Source organism: Anomaloglossus baeobatrachus, chromosome 4 (genome assembly GCF_048569485.1).
Source record: "Anomaloglossus baeobatrachus isolate aAnoBae1 chromosome 4, aAnoBae1.hap1, whole genome shotgun sequence".
Taxonomy (NCBI): domain Eukaryota; kingdom Metazoa; phylum Chordata; class Amphibia; order Anura; family Aromobatidae; genus Anomaloglossus; species Anomaloglossus baeobatrachus.
The window spans coordinates 114,548,426-114,565,092 of NC_134356.1; the positions used below are offsets into that span (position 1 = coordinate 114,548,426).

General features: G+C 47.8%; 1 protein-coding gene across 1 annotated transcript in view; it reads left to right on the forward strand.

Moving 5' to 3' along the window:
- Positions 1–16,667, forward strand: part of CFAP43 (cilia and flagella associated protein 43) — a 207,640-nt gene that overhangs the window by 188,846 nt on the left and 2,127 nt on the right. The window contains exons 35-37 of the mRNA XM_075344505.1: positions 558–722; positions 3,996–4,076; positions 15,955–16,108. Coding sequence (XP_075200620.1) covers positions 558–722; positions 3,996–4,076; positions 15,955–16,108 — 400 coding nt within the window. The remainder of the gene's footprint in view (positions 1–557; positions 723–3,995; positions 4,077–15,954; positions 16,109–16,667) is intronic.

A 16,667-nucleotide genomic window follows, 5' to 3' on the forward strand; every position in this document is an offset into this window, starting at 1 on the left:
AGTGCCAGCACAAAGATAGACAAGTCAGGACCCTAAGACAGAACTCCCGACGCGCGTTTCACATGCCTGTACCAACGCTTAATGATGGGGAATCCCCACAATTAAGTGTTTTTTTACAGACACACAAAACGGGGGTCTGGGGTCTTTGTATAGGTCTATCTTTTTATAGACCTAGCAACTCATTGCACAGATAGACCCTTAACACACTATCTCTCTATGTTTTGTCTTCTATGTCTGTATGTACATTATGCATTGTCTGACTGGTTTTCTTTTTCTATTAATGTGTGTATCTAATAAAAATGTTATGTTTTAATGACACTAATTCCTGGTTCTCCTGCTTTAATAAGAGATATTTTTGTACACCTCATTATGTTTGGCAGGAATCCTGTAATGTAGCATAGTTCTAATAAATGTATGCTGGATCAATATATTTTGAGTTTATAGCATCTTGTTATTTGCCGCTGTAATAAACCATTTTAAGATACATCCCAGAGATGATATATTACATGTGACTATTTTCACTTTGATCTTTATTTCTCCACTTTCTTGGTGTACAGGGTTTAGGAGAGCAGAAAATAGCAAGCATGGTGGAAAGCAAAGATTTCCGGAAAGGAATCTTCCAGCTTGATTGGGAACATAAAAAGATACGAATGGAGATGGAAGATCTGAAGAAGAAGTCCAGAGATATCACAATGCTTCGTGTGACCAAAGATATTCAGACAGTATGATAATTTCCTAAAACTGATAGATTTATAATTCACTAATACGTAGAATTATGGCTACAGGACTATATAAAATATATGGAAGCCTCATCTGGGGTATCCCTATATTTGGCAAGGGTCCATACACAGCGCTGTATACCTCTGATAGACCACACCAGCTGATAACACTGTATCATATATCTCCCATTGGGCACAATATTAGAGATTGTATACCACAGTGTGCTTTATGTGGTTACCCAGTATATGGGATAGCAGTCTAGATTGTCTTTCTATAAAGGTAAAAAAAAATGTATCAGCCCAACAAAACCCAAATGTACAAGACCAATAAGGCCTTTTTGACGTGAAATGGGGCCTATAAATACAGTGCCTTGCGAAAGTATTCGGTCCCTTTGAGTTTTTCAACCTTTTCCCACATTTCAGGCTTCAAACATAAAGATAAAAATTTTAATGTTATAATGAAGAATCAACAAGTGGGACACAATTGTGAAGTTTAATGAAATTTATTGCTTATTTTAAACTTTTATAAAAAATAAATAACTGAAAAGTGGGGCGTGCAATATTATTCGGCCCCTTTAAGTTAATACTTTGTAGTGCCTCCTTTTGCTGCGATTACAGCTGCAAGTCGCTTGGGGTATGTCTCTATCAGTTTTGCACATCGAGAGACTGAAATTCTTGCCCATTCTTCCTTTGCAAATAGCTGGAGCTGAGTGAGGTTGGATGGAGAGTGTTTGTGAACAGCAGTTTTCAGCTCTTTCCACAGATTCTCGATTGGATTCAGGTCTGGACTGTGACTTGCCAATTCTAACACCTGGATACGTTTATCTGTGAATCATTCCATTGTAGATTTTGCTTTATGTTTTGGATCATTGTCTTGTTGAAAGACAAATCTCCGTCCAAGTCTCAGGTCTTTTGCAGACTCCAACAGGTTTTCTTCAAGAATGGTCCTGTATTTGGCTCCATCCATCTTCCTATCAATTTTAACCATCTTCCCTGTCCCTGCTGAAGAAATGCAGGCCCAAACCATGATGCTGCCACCACAATGTTTGACAGTGGGGATGGTGTGTTCAAGGTGATGAGCTGTGTTGCTTTTACGCCAAATATATTGTTTGGCATTGTGCCCAAAAAGTCGATTTTTTGATTCATCTGACCAGAGCACCTTCTTCCACATGTTTGGTATCTCTCCCAGGTGGCTTGTGGCAAACTTTAAACAACACTTTTTATGGATATCTTTGAGAAATGACTTTCTTCTTGCCACTCTTCCATAAAGGCCAGATTTGTGCAGTGTACGACTGATTGTTGTCCTATGGACAGACTCTCCCACCTCAGCTGTAGATCTCTGCAGTTCATCCAGAGTGATCATAGGCCTCTTGGCTGCATCTTTGATCACTCTTCTCCTTGTTTGAAATGAAAGTTTGGATGGACGGCCGGGTCTTGGTAGATTTGCAGTAGAATGATACTCCTTCCATTTCAATATGATTGCTTGCACAGTGCTTCTTGGGATGTTTAAAGTTGTGGAAATCTTTTTGTAACCAAATCCGGCTTTAAACTTCTCCACAACAGTATCACGGACCTGTCTGTTGTGTTCCTTGGTCTTCATGATGCTCTCTGTGCTTTAATCAGAACACTGAGACTATAACAGAGCAGGTGCATTTATACGGAGACTAGATTACACACAGGTGGATTATATTTATCATCATCAGTCATTTAGGACAACATTGGATCATTCAGAGATCCTCAATGAACTTTTGAAGTGAGTTTGCTGCACTGAAAGTAAAGGGGACGAATAATATTGCACGCCCCACTTTTCAGTTTATTCTTTCTTACAAAAGTTTAAAATAAGCAATGAATTTCGTTCCACTTAACAATTGTGTCTCACTTGTTGTTGATTCTTCACCATAACATTAAAATTTGTATATTTATCTTTGAAGCCTGAAAAGGTTGGAAAATTCAAGTGGGCCGAATACTTTTGCAAGGCACTATATGTATGATGTATCCTCCAGGAGTATTTTTGGTGCTTATGATGAATGTATTCACATCTTAAAATGTAAGCACAAGACCTATATCTTGGAGTTAGATTTGTAAAAGACCCTAAAGCCCCCCCACAAACACTAAAGTAAAATCGGCTGCCCATCTAATGAGTGTCTGAGGGAAGAAGAATTAGGCTAAATTTCAGCATTCAATCCTTTGATAGGGAAAAAGTGTGCGGCGTGGCTTTCTCCTTTCTCCACATGTGCAATACATGAATACACATCCAAGTTGTACATTCATGTGTTTTGGGGGGACATAGCTGATGTCTATCTAAGGCCCACTTCAAATGTCCGTGAAAAACGTTTGTGTTTTGCACGGCTGTGTTTAAGGTGCGTATGGCCCATCTGTGTGCCGTGATTTTGGCACACTAGTGTTCCCTGTGTGCTATCCGAGCTATCCGTGATGGCACATGGAGAGCAGGGACTTTTTACTCATCTGTCCCCGCCACTGCTGTCCCCAGTGCTGATGTCTCTGAGGCTGCTGCTTCCGTGTCTGCGGTGCAGTGAGTATTAATGAGCGGGCCTGGATGCAAATGACAGCAGTGCCGAAGACAGCAGTGCCGAAGACAGCAGTGCTGGAGACAGGTGAGTATAGAAAACCATTTTACTTTAAAGACACATGTTTTCTTCGGTAAGTGTCACATTGATGTCACACAGATCACATCAGTATGTGGTCCATGTGACATCAGTGCTACTGGAGAAAAACAGACTTGTCTCCGTGCGGAATACACAGACACGCGTGTGCTCTATACGAACACACTGTGCTTGTGAAAACACTGATGTGTGCGCAGACCCATTGATTTTAATGGGTCTGCGTATGTCCATGTCTCCGGTTCGTATGAAAACGGACGTCATGCTTACCAGAATCACAGACGTGTGAAGGGGGGCCTAAGGTGCATGGGCATCTTTAGGGTGCAGTCACAATCTCTTTTGCAATATACATATGACATATGTGCTTGGAAAGCTCCCATGTAAATATCAAACATATCCATAGGGGTCTGTACAACTGACGAAGGATAATAAGCGTCTGCTATGCATCAGTATACAGTTTTAGTATACAGTTTTATTGCTCTATAGAATAACGTAGAAGGCTGTAATACTACAAAGTGACTTCTTTTTATATTTCTTAAATAATCATCACATTTAACCACTCATATCCCAGTCTAATATACAGTATATACTGAGTAATAGACTATTGATAAGCTGCTATGCATTGTCTGTTTAACTGTAAATTGTATCTGTGTAGTTCCTGAATGAAACAAACTACGACAGTCGCATAGCTAGCCAGATGCAGATCCTGGAGGAGACCATCAAAGTTCAAGAAAAAGTAAGTTTTAGAGATTACAGAATGAAACTGTTGGTTATCAGATAAGAAATGGGGAACATATTTTACTAGAATTACCGCTTATGATGAGAGTTTATTGAGATTTAGTGGTAGTCTGAACAGTGGTTATATTTTTGCTTAGTAAAATGTATAGGCCACTTCTTCTTTCTGTTAGGAAATGTAGGGTAAGGTTTCCTATGCAGTTAATATGTATGGGACCCATAAAATATGGCTACTTTCACACTTACGTTTTTTTGCATCAGTCACAATCCGTTTTGTGATTGATGGGACGGATGCGTCGCAGATTGTTGTAAAAGTGATTCAACGGATCCAGTAAAAAAATGGATCCGTCATCAGAGAGGGAGAGAGGGAGATTTTTAACTAGAAGGGACTTTAAACATCTGAGCATGCTTAGGCTGTGTGCACACGTTGCGTTTTTTACCGCGGAAACGCTGCGTTTTGAACCGCAGCGTTTCAGTGGCAAATTGCATGCGTTCAGCTTTCCCAGCAAAGTGTATGGGAAAGCTGAAAAATCAGTGCACACGCTGCGTTTCTTTCCGCAGCGTTTTGGATGCCAAAAATCGGTGCGGAAAGAAAAGCAGCATGTCACTTCTTTTGTGCGTTGTGGCTGCGTTCTCTCCCCCATTGAAATCAATGATGTGGGGTCAGAACGCAGCTACACCGCATGGAGCTGCTTTTTTGTTGCGGTCCGCGGCCTTTGTCGGCACGCCAGAACGCAGGCATTTACCTGGAAGTGAGGTCAAGAGGTTTCCTGTTGACCTCACTTCCTGGCAAAGCCCCCGGTGTCGCCAAAGTGCCCGCCCCGACCCCCCTCCCGAAAATCCAACATGGCCGCGCGCACAGTAGCGCAGCGGCCGCCCTGCTCCTATGTTATCTGTCGCATGTCTCAAGGCACATGCATGTGCCTTGAGACATGCGACAGAAAAATGCACCCAGGCCCTGCCCGTTCACCCCAATTCCCCCCGGTGTCATACATACCTGTCCGGTCGCAGCGCTGATCCCCCGCGGCCCCCTCCTCCTTCACAGTGCACGCTGGCCGGTCACATGTGCCGAGCAGCTGACAGCCAGCACTGTGTTCAGTGTGAGCTGTGCTGGCTGCTCGCACTCTGCAGCTGTGACCCGGGGAGAGTGGGTGCAGATTTTTGCACCCACTCTCCTCAAATGGAGGGTCTGCCCTCCTAGAAAATGGGGGATACGTTCCCTGAACGTGCCCCCATATTCTAGAAGGTCCAGAGGCGACGTCGGACATCCAAATGGATTTCTGCGGACCCATTTTTTTTATTAAATTGGAGAACAAGGGAATGATTTGGGGAGTGTTTTTTCTAATAAAAATTTTTTTGTTGTCTTTTTTTGCTTTTGTTTACTGTCAATTAGTTATGTCGGGTGTCTGATAGACGCCGTGACATCACTAATTGCTGGGCTTGATGCCAGGTGACATTACACATCTGGTATCAACCCCATTTATTACCCCGTTAGCCAACGCACCAGGGCGCGGGATGAGTTGGGGCGAAGCGCCAGGATTGGCGCATCTAATGGATGCGCCACTTCTGGGGCGGCTGTGGCCTGCTATTTTTAGGCTGGGAAGAGTCCAATAACCATGGCTCTTCCCACCCTGAGAATACCAGACCTCAGCTGTCAGCTTCACCTTGGCTGGTGATCTAATTTGGGGGGACCCCATGTTATTTTTTTTTTATTATTTTTATTTATAAATAAAAAAAAAAAACCTGGGGAGCCCTCCAAATTGATCACCAGACAAGATGAAGCTGCCAGCTGTGGTTTGCAGGCAACAGCTGTCTGCTTTACCCTGACTGGCTATCAAAAATAGGGGGGACCCCACGCCATTTTTTTTTTGGTTTTTGTGATAAAAACTAGGCTAGGCACCCTTTAGTGCCACATGAAAGGTACTAAAGGTGCCAGCTTAGAATATGCAGGGGGGGGTGGGACGTTGTATATATATTTGACCTCCATTGACGCTTTTTAGGCTGGATGCCCACAATCGGGGTTTGCAGCGTTTTGGGCGCAGAGTGTTTTCCCTGCGTCCATGACACTGTGTTGTGCAGTAGAAGCACAGTGGAAGGATTTTTAGAAATCTCATGCCCACTGTGCTTCTTTTCTCCGCAGCATAAACCGACCGGTGGCGTGGCTTCCCGAGCCTCAGCATGTCAATTTATGCTGCGTAGATGAGTGTGCTCTGCAGGTAGCATAGAGCTCCACAGCAGCCTGAACCCAAATCGTGGGCATGGCCAGCTGCATTCTCCTGTGGACAACACTCACATCTCTGCAGGAGGCTGACACTGTGTACTAGACGCCGTGTCGCTGGATCATGGCCACATAGCCTTAGGCCTCTTTCACACGTCAGTGATTCTGGGACGTTTGTGCTTTTTTTTAAACCAGAATCACTGACATACGCAGACCCATTATAATGAATGGGTCTGCTCACACATCAGTGATTTTTCACTGCACGTGTCTCCGTGCGGCGTACCTGCGTGTGCGTGATTGCTGCACGGAGACATGTCCATTTTTTTCTGGCATCACTGATGTTCCATGGACCACGCAGTGGTGTGGTCCGTGAAACACGTGCCAGAAAAAAAGTGCTTTTAAAATAAAAATCATTTTTACTCACCCGGCGTCCAGCGATGTCCTCTGCAGCCCGTTCTGCTTGCTGCTTCTGAGCCGGCTCATTATTGTCGCGCATATTCATGATGTGCGACACAGCCGACCCGGAAGCAGCTGCTGCGGGGGTCAGCGCCGGCCGGATGCTGCACCGCGGGAGCGATCAGCACCATGGAGAGCGGGAGCGGGCACAGGTGAGTTAATCTCTAAGTGCAATCACGGGCCACGGAGAACGGAGCCCGGATTGCACTTAGACAACCCATGTGTGCCGTGATTCACGGCACACGGAGGGACATGTGCATGTTTTACACGCCAGTGAAAAACGTCACTGTTTTTCACTGACGTGTGAAACGGGCCTAAAAGTGAGAATATTGTTGCTACAGCAACATTTTGGGGGAAGTAGCTGTGGATTCAAAATGCTTAATATACTCCTGAATAAAATCCTTGAGGGGTGCAGATTCCAAAATGGGGTCACTTGTGGGGGTTTTCTGACGTATAGGTACCCAAGGGGCTCTGCTAATGTGACATGGTGCGCGAAGTTTATTTCAACTTTTCCAAAATTCAAATGGTGCTCCTTCCATTCCAAGCCCTCCCATTTATCCAAACAGAATGTGGAGAAGGAAATGACATCACAGGTTTTTTTTTCCAAAGGTCTGTGTTCAACCAACTTTATTAACACTGACAAGTCTTAAAAAACGCACCTAAAAAAACGCATGGAAAAAGCATGAAAAACGCATGAAAAACGCATGCGTTTTCGATGCCTTTTTCTCAAAAAAGCATTGTTTACAATTCTCCCCTCTGCCAGAGGGTGCGTTTTTTTCCGCGCTGAAAAAAAAGCAACGTGTGCACATACCCTTACTGCTAAAAGACAGATACGTCACTAGGCTTCCATTATACCAAACGACGGGCACCAACGTATCCGTCGCTGTCTGGTTTTTTTCGCCGCACACAAAAAAAAGTTACATTCTAATGATGCATCGGGCGATCTATGCATTCAATTTGCCCCGAAAGCTTGAGAATCCTGAGAGGATTACTCGTTGTCCGAAATGCAATTTAGAAGCAACGGATCTCTACCATGGATTGTGGCTGTGTCCCCACCTTGAGCCACTGTGGGCCCAAGTATCAAATTGTGTTGCTAAACTCTGGGACATCAAACTCCTTCTCTCCCATACTCTGGTTCTGTTCCATGCGTGGGAGGGGGTGAGCGTCGAGGGGAGGAGGAGTAAACATCCCCCTTCACTATTACATGTAATAATACTTGCAACAAAGAGGATGATACTGAAATATTGGTTGGAGTCAAAAGTACCCTTGTTCGAAGAAGTAATAATCCATATAAAACGGCTGATGGAGCTACAGAGCCTTGATGCTGGAAGGAAGTCGTGACGATTGGGCAGTCACTTCAAAAAGTGGAGGGAGTTCATTATAACCTACTTCAATTCGGAGGAAATAGAACGCTTAATGTCACCATTTAAGGAGACGGCGTGGTTCCACTCTGAGAAGTTAGGTGGTACACTCGGAGGATTGGAGGTGGGGGTTGAAGGTGACTAGGTGGGAGTGGGTTTGAGTAGTGGGGGGTTCGGGGGCGGGGGGAGTAGGAGAGTTTAACAGGATGGTTGCAAATTCACTCATATGGTTAGTTATAAGGGTTTCCGTGAGCTTCTAAAGAGTCTTACTGAGAATACTGTGAACATTGATTAGATGTTGTAGTACTGAATTGTAAATGGAGCGATATACAATTTTCTTTGTCGCTCCTAATTGGGAGACCCAGACAATTAGTTTTCATTGGGTGTATAGCTACTGCCTCCGGAGGCCACACAAAGCACTACACTTAAAAGTGTAAAGCCCCTCCCCTTCTGCCTATACACCCCCCGTGGGATCACGGGCTCCTCAGTTTTCATGCTTTGTGCGAAGGAGGTCAGACATCCACGCATAGCTCCACTGTTTAGTCAGCAGCAGCTGCTGACTATGTCGGATGGAAGAAAAGAGGGCCCATACTAGGGCCCCCAGCATGCTCCCTTCTCACCCCACTTTTGTCGGCGGTGTTTGTTAAGGTTGAGGTACCCATTGTGGGTACGGAGGCTGGAGCCCACATGCTGCTTCCTTCCCCATCCCCCTTAGGGCTCTGGGTGAAGTGGGATTTTACCGGTCTCCAGGCACTGAGACCGTGCTCCATCCACAGCCCCTGGGGATTCTGCTGGATATGGAGCGGAGTATCGTCAGGGACAGGGCCCTGCTACGTCAAGGTACTCTGTGTCCCCGTACAGACCGCGCGCAGACACACTGCAGCATTGCTGGGTGTGTTAGTGCGCCGGGGACAACAGCGCTGCGCGCTTGTGCCATTACTAGCTACAGCTCTGCTGAGTGAGTCAATGTATTGGAAACTGCCGCGCCGGCCGCTGCTGTCAGTTCACGCTGCGGCGCGGCTGGGACTTGTGGTGCGCCGGGGACTTCCGCGCTGGCCGTGCATAAATGACAGCCGCGCTTATTACTCGAGTCCCCGGCTTTTGCGGCCTAGTTTCGTTTCGTTCCCGCCCCCAGGCCTGCCATTCAGGGGAAGGGCGGGACGCTGTACAGAACGTCAGCGCCGAGGGCTGGAGTCTACTTTACATACTCCAGCCCTCACACTGGGCACAGTGGGACGCCAGTTTCCCGCACTTTGTCTGAGGCACGCCCACGGTCCGCCCCTCTTCACAGAACGCCGGCAGCCATTCCTGTGTGCAGTCTGAGCTGGAGAGGGGAGACAAGTTCTGGGAGACCCAGACACGGGATTCTGGCGACCACACACCCGCGTTTGAGCGGGCGGTAAGCGGCACCTCTGGTGCTGACCCCACTAGTGCCGAAGTGTACATTTGTATTTTTATGCTTACATGCTATACATTGCACTGTACGGTCGCTGGTGATTTTTGGCTATATACCCTCCTAGATTGCTCAGAGGAGACAACAGCATGTCATCCGCAAAAAGCAAGGGTGCCAAGGCACAGGCTTTCTATGCTGCTTGTACCGCATGTGAGGCTACTCTACCGGCAGGTTCCACTGACCCCCATTGTGTGCAGTGCTCGGCCCCTGTGGCACTTACTCGGCCGGGGCCTCTGCTAGAGGTGACCCAGGGAGAACCACCTGTGAATACTGTCCAGGTGACGGGGACGGAGTTTGCAGTTTTTGCTGATAGATTGTCTGTGACTATGACTAAAATTCTAGAAACTTTGCAGTCTAGACCAGTAACTCAGACCATGGGCACTGTTGAATCATTGCTCCCTGGTCCCCCTCAGTTGGAACAGCTCCGGGCTCCGGGGGTGTCCCATGCATCCCAGGGTGAAGGCTCTGACACGGACGACAGTCCCAGACAGCCTAAGCGAGCTCGCTATGAGCGGCCCTCGACTTCATCACACTGGTCAGGATCCCAGCAGGAGGACTCTCTGTATGATGAGGCGGAGGTAGCTGATCAGGATTCTGATCCTGAGACCGCTCTCAATCTGGATACTCCTGATGGTGACGCCATAGTGAATGATCTTATAGCGTCCATCAATAGAATGTTGGATATTTCTCCCCCAGCTCCTCCAGTGGAGGAGTCAGCTTCAACGCTTATCCAGATAAGCGTTTCTCCAAACGGCTTAAGGATACACGTTATCCCTTTCCCCCTGACGTGGTCAAGGGCTGGACCCAGTGTCCCAAGGTGGATCCTCCAATCTCCAGGCTTGCGGCTAGATCCATAGTTGCAGTGGAAGATGGGGCTGCACTTAAAGATGCCACTGACAGACAGATGGAGCTCTGGTTGAAATCCATCTATGAAGCTATCGGCGCGTCGTTTGCTCCAGCATTCGCAGCCGTATGGGCACTCCAAGCTATTTCAGCTGGTCTTACACAGATTGACACGGTCACACGTACATCTGTTCCGCAGGTGGCATCCTTAACCTCTCAAATGTCTGCATTTGCGTCTTACGCGATTAATGCTGTCCTGGACTCTACGAGCCGTACGGCAGTGGCGTCCGCCAACTCCGTGGTTTTACGCAGAGCCTTGTGGTTAAGGGAATGGAAGGCAGATTCTGCTTCCAAAAAGTGCTTAACCAGTTTGCCATTTTCTGGTGACCGACTGTTTGGTGAGCGTTTGGATGAAATCATTAAACAGTCCAAGGGTAAGGATTCATCCTTACCTCAGCCCAGACAAAACAAACCCCAACAGAGGAGGGGACAGTCGGGGTTTCGGTCCTTTCGAGGCTCGGGCAGGTCCCAATTCTCCTCGTCCAAAAGGACTCAAAAGGATCAGAGGAGCTCAGATTCTTGGCGGGCTCAGTCACGCCCAAAAAAGACAGCCGGAAGACCCGCTACCAAGGCGGCTTCCTCATGACTTTCGGCCTCCTCTCTCCGCATCCTCGGTCGGTGGCAGGCTCTCCCGCTTTGGCGACATTTGGCTGCCACAGGTCAAAGACCGTTGGGTGAGAGACATTCTGTCTCACGGGTACAGGATAGAGTTCAGTTCTCGTCCTCCAACTCGATTCTTCAGAACTTCTCCACCTCCCGACCGAGCCGATGCTCTTCTGCAAGCGGTGTGCACTCTAAAGGCAGAAGGAGTGGTGACCCCTGTTCCTCTTCAGGAGTAAGGTCACGGTTTTTACTCCAATTTGTTTGTGGTGCCAAAAAAGGACGTGTCTTTCCGACCCGTTCTGGATCTAAAACTGCTCAACAAGCACGTGAAAACCAGGCGGTTCCGGATGGAATCCCTCCGCTCCGTCATCGCCTCAATGTCTCAAGGAGATTTCCTAGCATCAATAGACATCAAGGATGCTTATCTCCACGTGCCGATTGCTCCAGAGCACCAGCGTTTTCTACGCTTCGTTATAGGAGACGAACACCTTCAGTTCGTAGCTCTGCCTTTCGGGCTGGCGACAGCCCCACGGGTCTTCACCAAGGTCATGGCAGCAGTAGTAGCAGTCCTGCACTCTCAAGGTCACTCTGTGATCCCGTATTTGGACGATCTACTTGTCAAGGCACCCTCTCAAGAGGCATGCCAACACAGCCTGAACGTTGCGCTGGAGACTCTCCAGAGTTTCGGGTGGATCATCAACTTTTCAAAGTCAAATCTGACCCCGACCCAATCGCTAACATACCTTGGCATGGAGTTTTCATACTCTCTCAGCGATAGTGAAGCTTCCGCTGGACAAACAGCGTTCACTACAGACAGGGGTGCAATCTCTCCTTCAAGGCCAGTCACACCCCTTGAGACGCCTCATGCACTTCCTAGGGAAGATGGTAGCAACAATGGAGGCAGTCCCTTTCGCGCAGTTTCATCTGCGTCCACTACAATGGGACATTCTCCGCCAATGGGACGGGAAGTCGACGTCCCTCGACAGGAACGTCTCCCTTTCTCAGGCGGCCAAGGAATCTCTTCGGTGGTGGCTTCTTCCCACCTCATTGTCAAAAGGAAAGTCCTTTCTACCCCCATCCTGGGCGGTGGTTACGACAGACGCGAGTCTTTCAGGGTGGGGAGCAGTTTTTCTCCACCACAGGGCTCAAGGTACGTGGACTCAGCAAGAGTCCACCCTTCAGATCAATGTTCTGGAAATCAGAGCAGTGTATCTTGCCCTACAAGCCTTCCAGCAGTGGCTGGAAGGCAAGCAGATCCGAATTCAGTCGGACAACTCCACAGCGGTGGCATACATCAACCACCAAGGAGGAACACGCAGTCGGCAAGCCTTCCGGGAAGTCCGGCGGATTCTGACGTGGGTGGAAGACATGGCATCCACCATATCCGCAGTTCACATCCCAGGCGTGGAAAACTGGGAAGCAGACTTCCTCAGTCGCCAGGGTATGGACGCAGGGGAATGGTCTCTTCACCCGGACGTGTTTCAGGAGATCTGTCGCCGCTGGGGGATGCCGGACGTCGACCTAATGGCGTCCCGGCACAACAACAAGGTCCCGGCTTTCATGGCACGGTCTCACGATCACCGAGCTCTGGCGGCGGACGCCTTAGTTCAAGATTGGTCGCAGTTCCGGCTACCTTATGTGTTCCCACCTCTGGCACTGTTGCCCAGAGTGCTGCGCAAGATCAGGTCCGACTGCCGCCGCGCCATCCTCGTCGCTCCAGACTGGCCGAGGAGGTCGTGGTACCCGGATCTGTGGCACCTCACGGTAGGCCAACCGTGGGCACTACCAGACCGACCAGACTTGTTGTCCCAAGGGCCGTTTTTCCATCGGAATTCTGCGGCCCTGAACCTGACTGTGTGGCCATTGAGTCCTGGATCCTAGCGTCTTCAGGATTATCTCAAGAGGTCATTGCCACCATGAGACAGGCTAGAAAACCATCCTCCGCCAAGATCTACCACAGGACGTGGAAGATATTCTTATCTTGGTGCTCTGCTCAGGGAGTTTCTCCCTGGCCATTTGCATTGCCTACTCTTCTTTCCTTCCTGCAATCCGGTTTGGAAAAAGGTTTGTCGCTAGGCTCCCTTAAAGGACAAGTCTCAGCGCTATCTGTATTTTTTCAGAAACGCCTAGCACGACTTCCTCAGGTACGCACGTTCCTGCAAGGGGTTTGTCATATCGTCCCTCCTTACAAGCGGCCGTTAGAGCCCTGGGATCTGAACAGGGTTCTAATTGCTCTCCAGAAGCCGCCTTTCGAGCCTATGAGGGATGTTTCCCTTTCTCGCCTTTCACAGAAAGTGGCCTTTCTAGTAGCGGTCACGTCTCTTCGGAGAGTGTCCGAGCTAGCAGCGCTGTCATGCAAATCTCCCTTCCTGGTGTTTCACCAGGACAAGGTGGTTCTGCGCCCGATTCCGGAGTTTCTCCCTAAGGTGGTATCCCCCTTTCATCTCAATCAGGATATCGTCTTACCTTCTTTGTGTCCTCATCCAGTTCATCAATGTGAAAAGGATTTGCATTTGTTGGATCTGGTGAGAGCACTCAGAATCTACATTTCCCGCACGGCGCCTCTGCGCCGCTCGGATGCACTCTTTGTCCTTGTCGCTGGTCAGCGTAAAGGGTCGCAAGCTTCCAAATCCACCCTGGCTCGGTGGAACAAGGAACCAATTCTTGAAGCCTACCGTTCTGCTGGGATTCCGGTTCCCTCAGGGCTGAAGGCCCATTCTACCAGAGCCGTGGGTGCGTCCTGGGCATTACGGCACCAGGCTACGGCTCAGCAGGTGTGCCAGGCGGCTACCTGGTCGAGTCTGCACACTTTTACCAAGCATTATCAGGTGCATACCTACGCTTCGGCGGACGCCAGCCTAGGTAGACAAGTCCTTCAGGCGGCGGTTGCCCACCTGTAGGAAAGGGCTGTTTTTACGGCCCTATCACGAGGTGTTATTTTACCCACCCAGGGACTGCTTTTGGACGTCCCAATTGTCTGGGTCTCCCAATTAGGAGCGACAAAGAAGAAGGGAATTTTGTTTACTTACCGTAAATTCCTTTTCTTCTAGCTCCAATTGGGAGACCCAGCACCCGCCCTGTTTTCTTAGGGATTTTTGTTTTTTCGGGTACACATGTTGTTCATGTTGAATGGTTTCAGTTCTCCGATGTTTCTTCGGATCGAATTTGTTTTTAAACCAGTTATTGGCTTTCCTCCTTCTTGCTCTTGCACTAAAACTGAGGAGCCCGTGATCCCACGGGGGGTGTATAGGCAGAAGGGGAGGGGCTTTACACTTTTAAGTGTAGTGCTTTGTGTGGCCTCCGGAGGCAGTAGCTATACACCCAATGAAAACTAATTGTCTGGGTCTCCCAATTGGAGCTAGAAGAAAAGGAATTTACGGTAAGTAAACAAAATTCCCTTCTTCTTGTCATTTTGCTGATAATTTTGTTGATATTATTAATATTATTTGTTCTATGTAATGATTTGTTTGCTTTTGAAAATAAATAAAAATTATAATTTAAAAAAAAAAGTTACATTCTGCATTGCTTCCGCCCGACGGCCAGTCATTTCACGAAGGATCTGTCGCGAGACGGATGCAACGCAAGCCCATCAGTCACAATCTGTCGTTAATACAACTCTATGGGGAAAAAACTGAATCCTGCAAAATGTTTTTTCTCAAGGCGATGGATTGTGACTGAGGGTAAAAGACGGAAGTGTGAAAGCAGCCTTAGGCGGGCTTTGCACACTATGACATCGCAGCTGCGATGTCGGTGGGGTCAAATTGAAAATGACGTACTTCCGGCATCGCATGCGACATCGTAGTGTGTAAAGGCTCGATGATACGATTAACGAGCGCAAAAGCGTCGTAATCGCATCATCGGTGCAGCGTCGGCGTAATCCATGATTACGCTGACGCGACGGTCCGATGTTGTTCCTCGCTCCTGCGGCAGCACACATCGCTGTGTGTGAAGCCGCAGGAGCGAGGAACATCTCCTACCGGCGTCACTGCGGCTTCCGTAGGATATGCGGAAGGAAGGAGGTGGGCGGGATGTTTACATCCCGCTCATCTCCGCCCCTCCGCTCCTATTGGCCGCCTGCCGTGTGACGTCACTGCCCTTAATAAGGAGGCGGCCAGAGCGACGGTCGCAGGACAGGTGAGTCCATGTGAAGCTGCCGTAGCGATAATGTTCGCTACGGCAGCTATCACAAGGATATCGCAGTTACGATGGGGGCGGGCACTATCGCGCTCGGCATCGCAGCATCGGCCTGCGATGTCGTAGTGTGCAAAGCCCGCCTTAGTGTTAGTGGTGGTTCTCCATCCTGAAGGCAAGCTAATCTGCTCACCTGGGGGGAAGATGTCTACATAACAAGCTCCACTCTCTTTGGTCACCTTTTCGTAATATCTTGGTTTCAGCTGCTACTGTATCTCTATTAGGACAGTGGTAGAACCATTGTTTTCAAGGTAGTCTAGGTAAAGAAAAATGAGACTGCTGGACACTATCGAGTGATCAGGGAGACTTCAGGGATGCAGTATGGACAGTCTTACTTCCATCTGTCAGAGAGTGATTGACAGGTCTCCCTGTTTACATGATCATTTATAAAAGCTGTCAATCAAGGTATTGCTTGGGGAAGGGGTAATATCTCTTCCAGACATTTTACATACATCCTGGTGGCAGTTATTGAGCAGCTCATTGAGAACAATATATTCCTAATCTCAGCATCTCTCCCTCTGCTAATACCATGGGATAGGCATGCATGATAAATCTGACAGCGCCACTCAAATCATTGAAAGCATATGCATTGAAACATGTGAAAAGTAGTATTTAGTGGTATTCTCCACTGTTTCTAGACTGTGCCTGCCATCCACCTACATACTGGACCCATATATTACCTGTTTTATTTCAGCAACATGAGAAAAACGTGAAACAGTACAAGCAAGTTATTAAAGACTTGGAGAAACATTTTGACAGGAAGGAGGAGACAAATAAAAAACTAGAGATGGACCTGCAGGACACGTTCCTCTCCTTCTCTGAAAGGAAGCATATTTATGATGTGGTTGGTAAGTTGCCTAGTATCACGTTAGTACATCAGCAGGACATGATTAGTCAGGAAACATAGGGATGTGCACACATAACGACCCAATAAAGTTGTCATGTGCTTCCCTGTGGTCCAGAGTAATAGAAGCCTTGGATGTACAGTATGTGGAGGTCTTCTTGAAATGTAGAAGCAATTTCCTCAGATGAAGGAAGAACTTTCAATCTCTAGCTAGAATAACAATCAATAACCTTCTGTTGAGTGTTATAGCATATTTTTTTTCTGCATAATATTGCAGGTTTTTGAGAAAAAACACTATTTGACTGTGATGCGTGAACCCATCCTTATATATCTGGCCAACCTTTTGATCTGTCCATACACAGTAGATGGCAGTCGACTGAACAGTGCTTCAGCTGATTGTTCGGCCAACAGCCTTCTCAGCTGACATTCACATATATTGGATCACTTGTTATGACGAGCGCTCCTATGTTCTTTATGAGAAATCCACCAGCTCACACGAAGGCTGGCGGCTTATTACAGGGAGAACAATGCGATCGGCAGTCCGAAATCTGACGGCCAGCGTG